This window comes from Lepidochelys kempii, chromosome 3 (genome assembly GCF_965140285.1).
Source record: "Lepidochelys kempii isolate rLepKem1 chromosome 3, rLepKem1.hap1, whole genome shotgun sequence".
In the NCBI taxonomy this organism is placed as follows: domain Eukaryota; kingdom Metazoa; phylum Chordata; order Testudines; family Cheloniidae; genus Lepidochelys; species Lepidochelys kempii.
The window spans coordinates 56,256,729-56,272,601 of record NC_136382.1 but is presented as its reverse complement, the minus strand read 5'-3'; the positions used below and the strand labels follow the sequence as shown (position 1 = coordinate 56,272,601).

Sequence of the window (15,873 nt, the reverse complement as noted above, 5' to 3'; positions counted from 1 at the left end):
AATCAAAATCTTTAGTATATGTTTATCTTTTTATAGCCATGTAATGCATCTGATTCTGAATGATCCACTGATTGAAATATGCCTCAAAAATGGTCATATTGCATATTGTAGGCAAACTGATTGTATAAAAACATTTCCTTCAGTGTAGAATCTCTGTCCTCCAGGCTATTGCTCTCAAAAGCCAAATGAAAGAGCATCAACAATTTCTGAAACCTTAGTTGTTCCTGAAAGATTAAATAAAGTTTTCAGCATCTGAATTCTCTACAGTTTGGCCAGTAGTGAGGCTGGAAAGAAAAATGGCCTTCAGGCATCAGGAGGAGGAAAAGGACAATCCAGTTAACCACTCAAGAAATCAGTAGTCCCTATTAAACCAGACTGTTGGCTGCTAAGTTGTTGCTTTAAAATCCTAACCCCTATTCGCTACCGTGTTAAACAGAAATGTTTGAGGACCCTTTCTTATCTTTAAAGAAACAGGAGGGCACTCTTGACTCCAGGTTAAAAATTTGTCATAGCTTTTAAAAGTGTCTTTCAAGTGCATTCTTAAGTCAAGAAAAATGTTTTCTGAATGTCATTTTGTTGTAACATTTCACTTTCAATCTTACCAAGTGAAGTCAAGGATTCTTTGTTCAGCCAGTGTTGATGTATTCCATTACTTTGGTGTTAGCATAAATTTAATGAGGAAAAAAATGTTCATGGTCAACATGGCAAATTAATAGCATTTACAAAGGAGGCTGTTGATCAACATGTTACGCTAACTGGCTGCCATTTATGTGTGTGTTGGATAAGTGGTGGTGTAAAAATTATTGTTGTCCTGTCTTACATTACAAAACAAATAAACCTCCTAAATTTAAAAAAATATACAGGACCAAAAACATGCTACTGTGGCTAAACAATAAAGTAAAAAGCAGTGTGAGGCAAAAAATCATCCTTTAAACAGTGGAAGTTAAATCCTATTGAGGAAAATACAAAGAAGCCTAAACTCTAGTAAATGAAGTATAAAAATATAATTAGGAAGGCAAAAAAATTTGAAGAACAGCTAGGCAAAGTAAGCAAAATTTTTTAAACACATCAGAAGTAAGAAGCCTGCCAAACAACCAGTGGGGCCACTCGGTGATTGAGATGCTAAAAGAGCACTCAAGGAAGATAAGGCCATTGCAGAGAAATTAAAAACTCTTTGCATCATTCCTCACAGCAGAGCATGTGAGGGAGATTCCCAAACTTGAGCCATTCTTTTTAGGTGACACATCTGAAGAACTGTCCTAGATTGAGGTGTCAGAGGAGACTTTGGAACAAATTGATAAATTAAGCAGTAAAATTTCTTAGAATGTATAGGAATAATATGAGTGATTTATGAGCCTAAATGACCTGTGAGCCTAAATATGAGTCTAAATGACCTATCTTTAATTTTTTGTCATTTTATATTCAGATGTGCTAATATGCTAAGATTTACTCTAATCAAGGTGCTGGTCATTACTTCATTAAGATAGCATTGAGGATTTTGTGCATACAGGATTTGCGTGTTGAATTCTTAAGTTATTTTTCATTTTCTTTTAATAAGAACAAGCATCCTCCCCTAAGTTTATAGCATGCGATCTGAGGAAAGACCACTTTCTGAAGACTTTAAGTAAATATGTTAATTAGTTCATGAACTTAATATTGTTTCCTGTCACTTTGTAAAAGAACTGACTAATCTGTTCCCCCTCTCCTCATCTTATGCATATTGTGTGCTTCTTCCTTCACATGTCCGTTCATTCTTGCTGTCACTATGGCTCCTGAAAGTATGTGGGTGTCAGCTATTCAGAACTGTGAAGTATGAGGCAGAATGGAGAGGAGAGGGTATCATTTGGTTCTTTCCCATCAATGAGAGGAGGGCCACACTCACACTTGTCTCCAAGTGTCAAAGGAGTGATCCAGCAACTAATTTCAGTTTTTTGGCTATTGGTGGCTTTTTTCTTTTCTTCCTCTTCTCATCCCTCTGTGATGGAAGGGCTCAGTCTCAGTTGCAGAATTATATTTTTGTGGTCTGAAGTTTTGAGGAAGGAAAGGTCCTGGCTATTGCCGTTTTCTGTCCTATATCCCCTCCCTCCCTAATAACTCCTGAGAGCATATTGGCAATAGGATACTAGTTTTCAAAAGAACTGATGGTTGGAGTCTGATTTATTTGTACGTGAAACATATTCAGTAACTGATGTTTTGGGTTTTTTCTACAAAAAAAGTCTTGGGACATAATAGCTCTAAAGATCACATGACTGACAACATATGTAGGAATAATTGCAGATATTTTGATCATATAATTGCATGCCATTTGAAAACCTGCATTACCAGTTATTATGACTTGTTGAGACCTGACAAGTTCATCTTAATGGTTGATGTGTAATAAATGTCTTATGTGGCTAGCAAATGACTAGACTCACTACAATTTCAACCCACTTGTTCTAGAGGTAAATTATCAGAATGACCTTTTTTTTTCAGTTGGGATGAGAGGAAATGGTGACATTCTAAGACATTTTGATTACTTTACCAGTTAATTTTTAGCTGTTGTGGTGTAACAATGTAAGCCAACACAACTTGGATTTAATTTTTTTCTCTGCTTTTTTTCTCTCCTCAGCTTTGTATTCCATCATATTGTTCTCTGTGTTTTTGTGGATTCCTTTTGTCTATTTCTATTATGAGGAGAAGGATGAAGATGATACCAGCACATGCTCAGTAAGCTGATTTATGCCACACCTAGTGCGGACTTGTTTCTTAAGGTCTGAATACAGTAGCCAAATAATGAAGTCTAACAGCTGTTCTGCTTCAACTGTTCAGAGTAGCCTTTTGTTGAACCGTTGTCTCTGATCTTAATTTTAAACAAAATAAATAGGGCTGTCAAGCGATTAAAAAACGTAATCGCAATTAATCGCGCCATTAAAGAACAGAATATCATTTATTTAAAAATTTGTTTTCTACATTTTCAAATATATTGATTTCAATTAAAACACAGAATACAGTGTACAGTGCTCACTTTGTTTATTTTTTATTACTAATATTAGCACTGTAAAAAAAAGATGGTATTTTTCAATTCCCCCATTATAAATAGTGTAATCTCTTTTTATCATGACAGTTGAATTTACAAATGTAGAATTGTGTACAAAAAATTACTTCATTTAAAAACAAAACAGTGTAAAACTTTAGCGCCTACAAGTCCACTCAGTCCTACTTCAGCCAGTTGCTCAGACAAACAAGTTTGGTTATAACTGGCAGAAGATAATGCTGCCCGCTTTTTGTTTACATCACCTGAAAGCGAGAACAAGCATTCGGATGGCACTGTCATAGCCGGCATCACAAGATATTTACGTGCCAGATGTGCAAAAGATTGGTATGTCCCTTCATGCTTCAACACCATTCCAGAGGACGTAAGTCCATGGTGATGATGGGTTCTGCTCGATTATGATCCAAAGCAGAGTGGACTGACGTGTGTTCATTTTCATCAACTGAGTCAGGTGACACCAGAAGAAGGTTGATTTTCTTTTTTTGGTGATTCAGGTTCTGTAGTTTCCGCATCAGAGTGTTGCTCTTCTTTAAGACTGCTGAAAGCATGCTATATGCCTCGTCCCACTCAGATTTTGGACGGCACTTCAGATTCTTAAACCTTGGGTTGAGTGCAGTAGCTATTTTTAGAAATCTCACATGGTACCTTCTTTCAATTTTGTCAAATCTGCTGTGAAAGTGTTGTTAAAACAAACAAGTGCTAGATCATCATCCAAGACTGCTGTAACATGAAACATGGCAGAATGCAGGTAAAACAGAGCAGGAGACATACTGAACTCCTTGGAGAACTGTCACAAATTTATTAATGCATTTTTTTTTTAACAAGCATCAGCATGGAAGCATGTCCTCTGGAATGGTGACTGAAGCATGAAGGGGCATATGAATGTTTAGCATAGCTGGCATGTAAATACCTTACAGTGCTGGCTACAAAAGTGCCATGCGAATACCTGTTCTGACTTTCAGGTGACACTGTAAATAAGAAGCAGGCAGCAGTATCTCCCATAAGTGTAAACAAACTTGTTTGTCTTAGCGATTGGCTGAACAAGAAGTAGGACTGAGTGGACTTGTAGGCTAAAGTTTTACACTGTTTTGTTTTTGAGTGCAGTTATGTACCAACAAAAATCTACGTTTATAAGTTACTTTGACAATAATGCAATCTCTGTATCGTACTTGCATGAGGTGTGTTGAAAAATACTATTATCATTTTTACAGTGCACATTTGTCATAACAAATAATATAAAGTGAGCACTGTACACTGTATCCTGCGTTATAATAGAAATCAATATATTTGAAAATGTGGGAAAACATCCAAAAATATTTAATAAATTTCAATTGATATTGTGGTATTTAACAGTGCAATTAATCACCATTAATTTTTTGAGTTAATCACGTGAGTTAATTGCTATTAATTGACAGCCCTAAAAATAAAACTTACACTGACATTGTTCTAAACTTTCAAGTCTTTAATTTGAAGAAGTTGATGGTTACTTCTGTTTTAATTCACATAGTAGACTTCTTTCAAAATATGCTAAATTAAGGAGTCCATTTGAGTTGCAATATTAAACATAGAATATCAGGGTTGGAAGGGACCTCAGGAGGTCCTCTAGTCCAACCCCCTGCTCAAAGCGGGGACCAATCCCCAACTAAAGCATCCCAGCCAGGGCTTTGTCAAGCCTGACCTCAAAAACGTCTAAGGAAGGAGATTCCACCACCTTCCTAGGTAACCCATTCCAGTGCTTCACCACCCTCCTACTGAAAAAGTTTTTCCTAATATCCAACCTAAAACTTGAGACCATTACTCCTTGTTCTGTGATCCGGTACCATTGAGAACAGTCTAGATCCATCATCTTTGGAACCCCCTTTCAGGTAGTTGAAAGCAGCTGTCAAATTCCCCCTCATTCTTCTATTCTGCAGACTAAACAATCCCAGTTCCCTCAGCCTCTCCTCATAAATCATGTGCTCCAGCCCCCTAATGCCCTCCACTGGACACTTCCCAATTTTTCTACATCCTTCTTGTAGCGTGGGGCCCAAAACTGTACACAGTACAGTAAGGCCTCACCAATGCTGAATAGAAGGGAAGGATCACGTCCCTCGATCTGCTGGCAATGCTCCTACTTATACAGCCCGAACTGCCATTGGTCTTCATGGCAACAAGGGCACACTGTTGACTTACAGTGGACGAGAAGCTGGATGTAACACCTAGGTCCTTTTCTGCAGAACTGCTGCCTAGCCACTCGGTCCCTAGTCTGTAGCAGTGCATGAGGTTCTTCCATCCTAAATGCCAGACTCTGCGCTTGTCCTTGATGAACGTCACGAGATTTCTTTTGGCCCAATCCTCTGATTTGTCTAGGTCCCTTTGTATTTTATCCCTACCCTCCAGCGTATCTACCACTCCTCCCAGTTTAGTGTCATAGAATCATAGAATATCAGGGTTGGAAGGGACCCCAGAAGGTCATCTAGTCCAACCCCCTGCTCGAAGCAGGACCAATTCCCTGCTAACTTGCTGAGGGTGCAATCCATGCTATCCTTCAGATCATTAATGAAGATATTGAACAAAACTGGCCCCAGGACTAACCCTTTGGGCACTCCGCTTGTTACCAGCTGCCAACTAGACATGGAGCCCTTGATAACTAATACTTAGCTTAATGTTAATTATCCATGATATGCTCAATTGTAGGAGTCACATTTTAGCAGAATGTCAGGCAGAAGGAACAAGTCTCTTGATCCCAACCTTCCTTACACCCAGGGTATAAATACTGCACCCTATAACAGTCAGGTATTCTTTCCTGAAGCGCTGATCGTAACTGGGCTCTGAAGTAAAAAGAAGAATGGCAAAAATGGCTTTGAGGTCATATAGTCAGAAAACCTGCTCCTCCTTAGGAGGAGTAACTAGTCTCTGGGGTGGCCATGTTACAAAAGAGTGCCATTAAATGAAAATAGGCAGCAGTGGTCTCCTGAAACTAGAATTTATTCCAAATGCCACATTAAGAGAATAGTTCATTCTAATGAAAATGTCACTCAAACTCACCATAGCAGTACTACAGAGTTCAGATTAGGGCATGTTGCAGATACATGCTTGTATTTGTCACTCTACCTCATAGTACCAGCAGCATAGTTCTTATTAGTCTATTAGTATAGTACCTTTTTCTCTATTGAATAACACACCCAAGACAGATGTTCAAGAGGATTTAAAGGAGTGACATCTGGCCAGAGCAGGTTGCCCAAGCTTATACTGTGTAATAGATCTTAATTTCATATGGTTATTACCTCTTAACATCAAACTATACAACTTTTTAGATCTAAGGCAGAAATTTGCATTCTTGAAACAAAATCCGTTTTAGTTAAACAGTAATATTTTTATAGACCGCATGTCCCACTAAATATTCTATCCTGTGATTTATTGATTAAAATATGCAGATGTTCTAAAAAAATCAAATATTAAATATATTACAACTTTGTTTAATTTAAAATACAGCATGTTCAAACTGCACTCAAGTATACTCTGGGATTCCTCATGGTTTGCGCAGTTCTTCTTCTAATTGGGTAAGTATATACATGCGTTTGTATTGAAGTGAAGGTAAAGGAAAAATTAGATTAATAAATAACTGAAAAGGTAAAGTGAAAAATAGCATCATAAGAAAAAATCCCTATAAAGATTCTAATATCCTGAATCACCAGAGCAAAGCCAGGGTAGGTTATGGTAACATCAGACCCACAATGGATCTTTTATTTTATTTTATTTTTTATTTTTTTCTGTTCATTTTTTTTAAATTCTTCATAATATACAGATCTAAGTGGGGGGAGAGACTCTCATACTGAAGATTTTCAGGGATGTATCTTAAATATTTGAATCCATTTTTATAGTTGAGGAAAACTATCCAGCTTTTTCATGTTGCCTATTGTATTTTGTTGCATACACGTAGGAGGCAGAATTGAAGTTATGCATGCAGCTTTAACTTGGATTTTTCTGACTTTGTGCAATCTTGAATCTTAATATAGTTGTCTGAAATATGCTTATAATTAGTCATAAGTTTACATCATAATATACACCACAGGCCATATAATGAGAATAGCTAAACTTTGATTTCCTTTTTAAACCTGTGAAATTAATTTGTACATTAAGACCCTAATTCAGGAAGTCATGTGCATGGTGTGCTAAGAGTTATGCCTGTGCATAAATGCTTTCTGAATTGGGATTTAATAGTTCAGTGTGGGCTCATGCTTATGTACATATATACTTGTCTTCGGTGTAAAGGCTTTATTGGCTTTAGTTTGAGAGAGAGATAATACATTACTCAAGTAAGGGAATAAGAAATTCTTTTCTTTCCCATAAATAATAGTGTTCTGCAGAAGTTAAAACATTATTCCATGTCCTGTTTTTTCATCTTTAATAATTAGTTGCCATAAATATAAAGGGAAGGGTAAACACCTTTAAAATCCCTTCTGGCCAGAGGAAAAACCCTTTCACCTGTAAAGGGTTAAGAAGCTAGGATAACCTCGCTGGCACCTGACCAAAATGACCAATGAGGAGAGAAGATACTTTCAAAGCTGGAGGGGGGGAAAAACAAAGGGTCTGTCTGTCTGGGTGATGCTTTTGCGGGGACACAACAGGAATGGAGTCTTAGAACTTAGTAAGTAATCTAGCTAGATATGTGTTAGATTATGATTTCTTTAAATGGCTGAGGAAATAACCTGTGCTGAAAGGAATGGATATTCCTGTCTGTGTCTTTTTGTAACTTAAGGTTTTGCCTAGAGGGATTCTCTGTTTTGAATCTAATTACCCTGTAAGATATTTATCATCCTGATTTTACAGAGGTGATTTCTTTTTTACTTTTTACTTCTATTAAAATCCTACTTTTCAGAAACGGATTGCTTTTTCATTGTTCTTAAGATCCAAGGGTTTGGGTCTGTGGTCACCTATGCAAATTGGTGAGGTTTTTTACGAAACCTTCCCCAGGAAGTGGGGTGCAAGGGTTGGGAGGATTTTGGGTGAAAAGACGTTTCCAAACAACACTTCCCTAATAAATAAACACAGATAAACGTTTCGTGGTGGCAGTGGAAGTCCAAGGGCAAAGGATAAAATAGTTTGTACCTTGGGGAAGTTTTAACCTAAACTGGTAAAAGTAAGCTTAGGAGGTTTTCATGCAGGTCCCCACATCTGTACCCTAGAGTTCAGAGTGGGGAAGGAACCTTGACCGGAGTATATACAGTACTTAGTTTATGTGCCATGGCAGGTTCTTTCACTAAGTAGTATTTAAATGTTTCTAAAGTATGATGGAGCATTCAGTTTCTTTAACTCTGTGTATGGTATCTTCACAGGATGAACCCTAAAAAGTGATCCTTGGATGGATAGACAGAATATCAAGTAGATGTAGATATTACCACTGTATACAGACCTAGTGAGAAATATCACTGAAGTACTGAGTCCAGTTCTGATGTGTGTACACCAAAAACGATAGTGACCAATTGGAACAAATGCAGAAAAGAGCTACAATCATAATTTGGAGTTGGGAAAACCTGCTTGAGCTTAATTAGTTTCACTGTAAATCTATTTAGCTGATTTAAGAGACTGCGAAGAGGTGACAAATTCAGGCTAGAAATAAGATGGAAAATGTTTGTGTGGGTAACTAGCCATTGAAATAACTTAACTAACTTAGCTTTCAGTCTCTTGAAGTCTGCAAGTCAAGAGTGAATCATAGAATATCAGAGTTGGAAGGGACCTCAGGAGGTCATCTAGTCCAACCCCCTGCTCAAAGCAGGACCAATCCCCAACTAAAGCATCCCAGCCAGGGCTTTGTCAAGCCTGACCTTAAAAACTTCTAAGCAAGGAGATTCAACCACCTCCCTAGGTAACGCATTCCAGTGTTTCACCACCCTCCTAGTGAAAAAGTTTTTCCTAATATCCAACCTAAACCTCCCCCACTGCAACTTGAGACCATTGCTCCTTGTCCTGTCCTCTACCACTGGGAACAGTCTAGATCCATCCTCTCTGGAACCACCTCTCAGGTAGTTGAAAGCAGCTATCAAATCCCCCCTCATTCTTCTCTTCTGCAGACTAAACAATCCCAGTTCCCTCAGCCTCTCCTCATAAGTCATGTGTTCCAGACCCCTAATCATTTATGTTGCCCTTCGCAGGACTCTCTCCAATTTATCCATATCCTTCTTGTAGTATGGGGCCCAAAACTGGACACAGTACTCCAGATGAGGCCTCACCAATGTCGAATAGAGGGGGATGATCACGTTCCTCGATCTGCTCGCTATGCCCCTACTTATACATCCCAAAATGCCATTGGCCTTCTTGGCAACAAGGGCACACTGCTGACTCATATCCAGCTTCTCGTCCACTGTCACCCCTAGGTCCTTTTCCGCAGAACTGCTGCCTAGCCATTCAGTCTCTAGTCTGTAGCTGTGCATTGGATTCTTCCGTCCTAAGTGCAGGACCCTGCACTTATCCTTATTGAACCTCATCAGATTTCTTTTGGCCCAATCCTCCAATTTGTCTAGGTCCCTCTGTATCCTATCCCTGCCCTCCAGCGTATCTACCACTCCTCCCAGTTTAGTATCATCCGCAAATTTGCTGAGTGCAATACATACCATCCTCCAGATCATTTATGAAGATATTGAACAAAACCGGCCCCAGGACTTGCCCTTGGTGAATCCATGCGGACTGTTTCTGATCACTTTCCTCTCCTCTAAGTGCTTCAGAATTCCTTGAGGACCTGCTCCATGATTTTTCCAGGGACTGAGGTGAGGCTGACTGGCCTGTAGTTCCCAGGATCCTCCTCCTTCCCATTTTTTAAAGATGGGCATTACATTAGCCTTTTTGCAGTTGTCCAGGACTTCCCCCAATCGCCATGAGTTTTCAAAGATAATGGCCAATGGCTCTGCAATCACATCCGCCAACTCCTTTAGCGCTCTCAGATGCAGTGCATCCGGCCCCATGGAGTTGTGCTCGTCCAGCTTTTCTAAATAGTCCCGAACGACTTCTTTCTCCACAGAGGGCTGGTCACCTCCTCCCCTTGCTGTGCTGCCCAGTGCAGTAGCCGGGGAGCTGACCTTGTTCTTGAAGACAGAGGCAAACAAAAGCACTGAGTACATTAGCTTTTTCCACATCCTCTGTCATTAGGTTGCCTCCCTCATTCAGCAAGGAGCCCACACTTTCCTTGACTTGTTGCTAACATACCTGAAGAAACCCTTCTTGTTGTTCTTAACATCTCTTGCTAGCTGCAACTCCAGGTGTGATTTGGCCTTCCTGATTTCACTCCTGCATGCCTGAGTAATATTTTTATACTCTTCCCTGGTCATTTGTCCAATCTTCCACTTCTTGTAAGCTTCCTTTTTGTGCTTAAGATCAGCAAGGATTTCACTGTTAAGCCAAGCTGGTTGCCTGCCATATTTACTATGCTTTCTACACATCGGGATGGTTTGTCCCTGTAACCTCCATAAGGATTCTTTAAAATACAGCCAACTCTCCTGGACTCCTTTCCCCCCCCATGTTGTTCTCCCTAGGGATCCTGCCCATCAGTTCCCTGAGGGAGTCAAAGTCTGCTTTTCTGAAGTCCAGGGTCTGTGAAGCTTGAACTCCTCTAGAGTTTATGGGTTTGATGCAGGAAGTATTCGATTAAATTCTGTGGCCTTTTAGTAGGGGTGGCAGAAAGCAGAGGTTATAACTACTGTAGGCACAGTGTAGCTTACACTGGCCAGAGCTTAGTTCTGTTATGTCCAGTTAAGTTTGCTCTTCTGCTGTGTGGTCTTCCTTGTGCAACCCGCTTTCAAGCTGCTCCCACAGTCTGTTGTATATGCTCCTATGTAGTCTTCTGGATATCTGTCTGATCCCCTGTACCCTTTTGGGGGGGGGGGGGGAGAGAAGTGTCTTCCAGGTTTACTAAATATCTGTTGGCTAGATTCTGAACTAGATGTTTACCTTTCTAAAATGACCTGTGGCTCAATCTTTTCCCTCCAGTTAAATATGGGGGTTATGCAGTGATGAGCCAGCGGGTTCACTGTAGTGTTGGTAAAACAAAACTGTTCCCAGTGAGCTATGGCCATAATCCATTTTTTTAAAAATTGTGGCTAATAACCAAATATTTTAAGAAAATGATTTTTAATTTAAAAGTCAGTATTTACTCAGTTATTGATTAGTATCTGATGCAATCAGGGATTAAAGTTGCTTGAAACATTGGCTGTGGCAATGAGAGTTTCCTCCTAGGAGGAGCTGAAACTGGTGGGGATGGCTACTTACCTAAGACAGAGAGGAGCAAGTCTGGCATTTCTCCCTTATGCCCCCTAACCTTTTAACCTCTGCAGAGAATGAGGGTAGTAGGTATACATGTCCTTATTCCTAGAAAAAGAAGTAGAAAGATCTCCCACACCATAGCTATGTGTGTAAATATGGATAAATGTTGCTTTTTAATGGCAACACAAAAATGAAATGTTGATAATCTTAGCTCATAACTACTTTTCCTTTCTAAACGCCTTCTGTCACCAGAAGACAACATTTTTAAGGAGTGTTGAATTTTTCTAGATACTGTGGAAATATCACTGTTAAACTGTTCATGTGTACCTTATTTATATTGAGATGTATATGTTGATTTGATTTTTTTTTTTAAACGGCTTGTTTACCTGTTTGGCCTTGTCATGTTTTCTTGTGCATATGGTTTGCTTATGACTACTCCATGAGTCACTTTAGCTGCGTGCCTAAAACTTAAAGCATATTCCTAGATGACTCTTAATATGATTAGTTGAGGCATCTCTACACAAGGATATCTCAGCAGTCCATAGTGTAAAAAATAATTCAAGGCTGTAACGTAATGCCTGTAACTAAAAATAATCGTTTGAGTACCACACGTAAAGTGTTTGAATTACAGAAATTGTACTCTGAGTATCCTAAATTTCCTTGTTGCAGTATAATTTTTAAAAATCCTATGAATGTAGTTGTACCATAATTAGTCTATAAATAAAGATGACGGAGATGAATTTCAATAGCTTCTAGAATTAAGTCACCAAAGACTACAATTATTATCCCTCATGTTTGAGGATCAAAATTTAAAATACCTCTTTATATAAACTTGGAGTTAAAACTGGTTACAGGAACTTGCAACATATGCTTCAGTTCTCTTCTACCCTCTCTCTACTTCCCGTGTGCATTTATACTTTCCCTTGTTCTGGGTAGACCAATTGTTATGAGTGACTAATAGATTTCCAGAGAAGGAATATAACTCAACAGCCAAAAACAGGTGAGAAGACATGGAGAGAGTCTACTCTGAAAAGCGACTGTGGAGTTTGGCGTTATCGGGTTTCTTGGTCGTGGCAATGACTTCAGATAAAATGAGCAGCCCAATTCTGATGTGCAATTCAAATAAAAAGTTAGTTTTAACTGCAGTCCATAAATGTCAATCTTGTTTGTGTCAAGTTGGTTCTTTCCTTATCTCACGTCACTTGTATGAAAATTATACCCCCAGTTGTAAACCTGTACAACCTTAATGTCTGCCACTTATCTCCTCACTGCTGACAGTCCTGCTGCCTTCAGTGGATTTGTGCACTTCTGTATGATTAGAATTTAGTAAAGAAGTTTGTAGATCCACAAGGAGATATAGAATACATTTGCTTTGCTGTAGCTGTTTTGGTTCTGGTTTTGCATTATCTGAGTCAAAGCTAGAGTTGAGAGAGAAACTATTGCCACTGCTAAAAAGGATGGACTACTATCCTAAACAAAGTGAGTTTTCATGGCAGGTGTACAGCTGGAACTGACTCTGTCAGTTTTATTGGGAGTCTCATTTGTGAGCCATCCTCAGAAAGCAATTGGTGCCCCACATTCTGGAAGGCACAGTGACAGACTTCCTATTGTTCTAAGCATAGAAGTGTCTCCCCAGAAGTTGCTGACCCTCTGAGAACTACGGAAGTTCCTCTCTCTTTTGCATTACAAATAAAACATAATAATATGGTAATAATAATATGGCTAATATACAGTATCTTGAGAACAACTTCCCATGGCTTTGTTTTTATAGCTTTGCTAATTTGTTGGGGATGTTGCAGCAGTTCACTAGTTCAAACCAGGTCTAAATGCCTTATGCACATTCTGTGTGATCTTTGGTTGGCTTGATCTTCAGTTGGCTGTACAGTTACTACTCTTCCATTGCACACCCCTGTGGAGCAGACTGGTGGGGGCTTGTGAGGATTTTTCCCCGGCTTCTCCTGCCTGATGACATTAGTGAGAATTGGAGGGTAGTGAGAGATTATGGCAAAGAATGTCTGCTTATAGGCTCTTAACCAGAAGAGGGTTGAATTATGTTGCAATGCTAGGGTCTTGGTAGTACAGTGGAGACCCATTTTTTAAATCTCCGTATAACAAATTGCAGTTTTTCTAATAGAAAAAAGCATGGGTGGGGACAGCCAAGACAGAGGTAATTGAGAATCTTAGTGACTTAATTGGGCCCAATCCTCTTTCCTCCTCCTCCTCCTCCTCCTCCTCGTCAATGATGCTGTATCTTCTTACCTACTTTCCTTGTTTAACCCATTTTTGTGCCCCAATGACCACATTATATCCGTCATCTTTTTCCTTGGTCTCTTGTTACATTAGTTGCTTCCTTTATAGTAAAACATGGCTTTTCTCAATCCTAAAAAAGTTCATTCCCCTCACGTCTCTCTCCACTACTGATTATCCCTTTTTTCGACTTCATTTCTCTTAACTAACTTTGTACCACTTACAACTTAGCCATCAGTTCCTTTTGTCAGTCTGTCCTGGCTTTTGCCGTATGCATTTCACTGAGTAAACTGCTTTCCCTGAGGTCTTGAATGACATAGTCTTGGCCAAATCTCATGGTTCTGCTTTATCCTTCCCTGACATGTAGGCTGCTTTTGACACTGCTGCTGATGCTGTGATCATTGAAATATTGTCCTCCACTTAGCTCTTGCAACTACATCCTCCTCTGGTGGCTCTCCTCTTACTTTGATATCTTCTGTGCCTTCTCTTTCCAAGAGGGTCTTAAAGGACTTTGTCATTGACCCATTCTTCTTTTCCTTTTACTATTTCATTCAGTAACATTCAGCTTCTCCAGCCAACATAGCTCCTGTCTCTTGTGGAGGTGGAATTATTAAGCACCCGTTAGCTTAGAGCATCTTCACCAGATGTGCTACAGCGGTGCAACTGCATTGGTGCAAATTTTTTTAGAGTAGACCTGCCTTTACCATTGTACTCATTCAAGTAGGTGTCAAACACCTTTCCTGGGTAACACAGCTGACTGGAATACATCATAATATACTTACTTTGGGTAGGGTTAGGCATGTGCTCAACACACTGTACAAAATGAAGGTTACAATAAAAAATTAAGGTGGCAATACAAACTGACGTTCAGATTTTGACCCTGCTGTAGCCCACTTTGTCACAATCATCTGGCTATTTTTTGCCTCCCCTCGAGGTTCTGCCTCAGCAAAATTGAACTCCTAGTCTTCCTCCCTAGTTTTCTTACCCTCCACTCCCTCATTCACTATGGACAACAACATTAATCTTTCCTGTTGCTTAGATACGTAGCATGGGTGTCCTCTTTGGCTCCACCTTTTCTCTAGCTAGCCTTACATATCTGGGCCACTTCAACATCATTCTGCTGCTGCTTCTTCTGCAGCATCTGAAATTCAGTTTCTCTCTTAGCGCAGAGTCCTAAAACTCTCATTAAGGCCTGTATAGTTTTCTGTCTACTACTGCAACCTCCTTCTGTTTGGCTTTAACTAGCACCCACATTACAGCTCCAGGGGCACATTCAAAATACTGCTTTTAAGATATTTTCATCTATTCTGATCATGTTACCACTTTGTCTTTCCACTGGCTTTTCCTTTATACACCACAACAAATACAAGTTTCATTTTTACGGACCTTCAGACACTAACCCTCTGTACGTGTCTGCTCTTGTTCTTTACCATGAAATACCTCCTTACCTCTGCCACAGTCCCAATGCACCAGCTATTTCAGTTTTGATCACCTATTAGTCCATGTGTCCCACCAGCACTTTCAAACCATCTTCCATGCTACTGGTAGCCTTTGATTAATTTGGGGGGGCATTAATTTGACTAATTCAGATTCTTTACTCAGGTGGTTAGGTAGAACTTACAAGAAGTGAGACTGGTGAGTCACAGACAGACATGAAGACTTTTATTCAATTCTTAAATACAGACCAGTAGAATTGCAATTGTAGAAGAGTAAGGTAGGTGTAGCCAAATGACTTCCTGTATTGTGCATACTTCATCTTATGGAGTTCATCAGAAGTGAAGAAGGAAAACCCAGTGAGTGAAGAAGCATCATAAGTGGGAATGATGTTGCACGCTTCTATCATCTTGTCATTCTGGTATCCCAACTGAGCATTGGCCATGCACCTTTCTTTTTTTATACAGTTTCCGTACATCTCACGTCTGGGACCATATTTAATTTAGTCTCAGCCCTCTACACGTTTGGCATTCCAGGGGACCATAATTAGAGTTCTGACTGCTGTCATAAGCAGTTCGCATCAATACATTTCCCAGTGGATTTGATACATAAATGTGGGTTTGCTTTATGGTTACATGTACCCAAAAGTTCCTAAAAGTATGCTAAATCAAGCTCATTTTGTGAATTGTCTAGCTTAATCCTGTGTTTCAGGCCATCTACCAAACGGGGAACTGAATACTGAAAACATTTTCCAGTGTAACTGGAATTATAGAATGAAAGTTAAGGTTCAAAAGGCTACTGTGGATGATAAGTGTTCTCCCAGAAATGTTTGACAGCAGCAGTTGGGGGATAGTAAGTTTTTTTTTTTTGTTGTTTTTTTTTTTTGTCATATGAAGTTTTCTACATTGTTGCTTTAAACAGTCTGT

General features: G+C 39.4%; 1 protein-coding gene across 1 annotated transcript in view; it reads left to right on the top strand.

Moving 5' to 3' along the window:
• The window catches only part of LMBRD1 (LMBR1 domain containing 1), a 236,733-nt gene that overhangs the window by 33,179 nt on the left and 187,681 nt on the right, over positions 1 to 15,873 (top strand). Inside the window, exons 4-5 of the mRNA XM_073336361.2 lie at positions 2,609 to 2,706; positions 6,506 to 6,573. Coding sequence (XP_073192462.1) covers positions 2,609 to 2,706; positions 6,506 to 6,573 — 166 coding nt within the window. The remainder of the gene's footprint in view (positions 1 to 2,608; positions 2,707 to 6,505; positions 6,574 to 15,873) is intronic.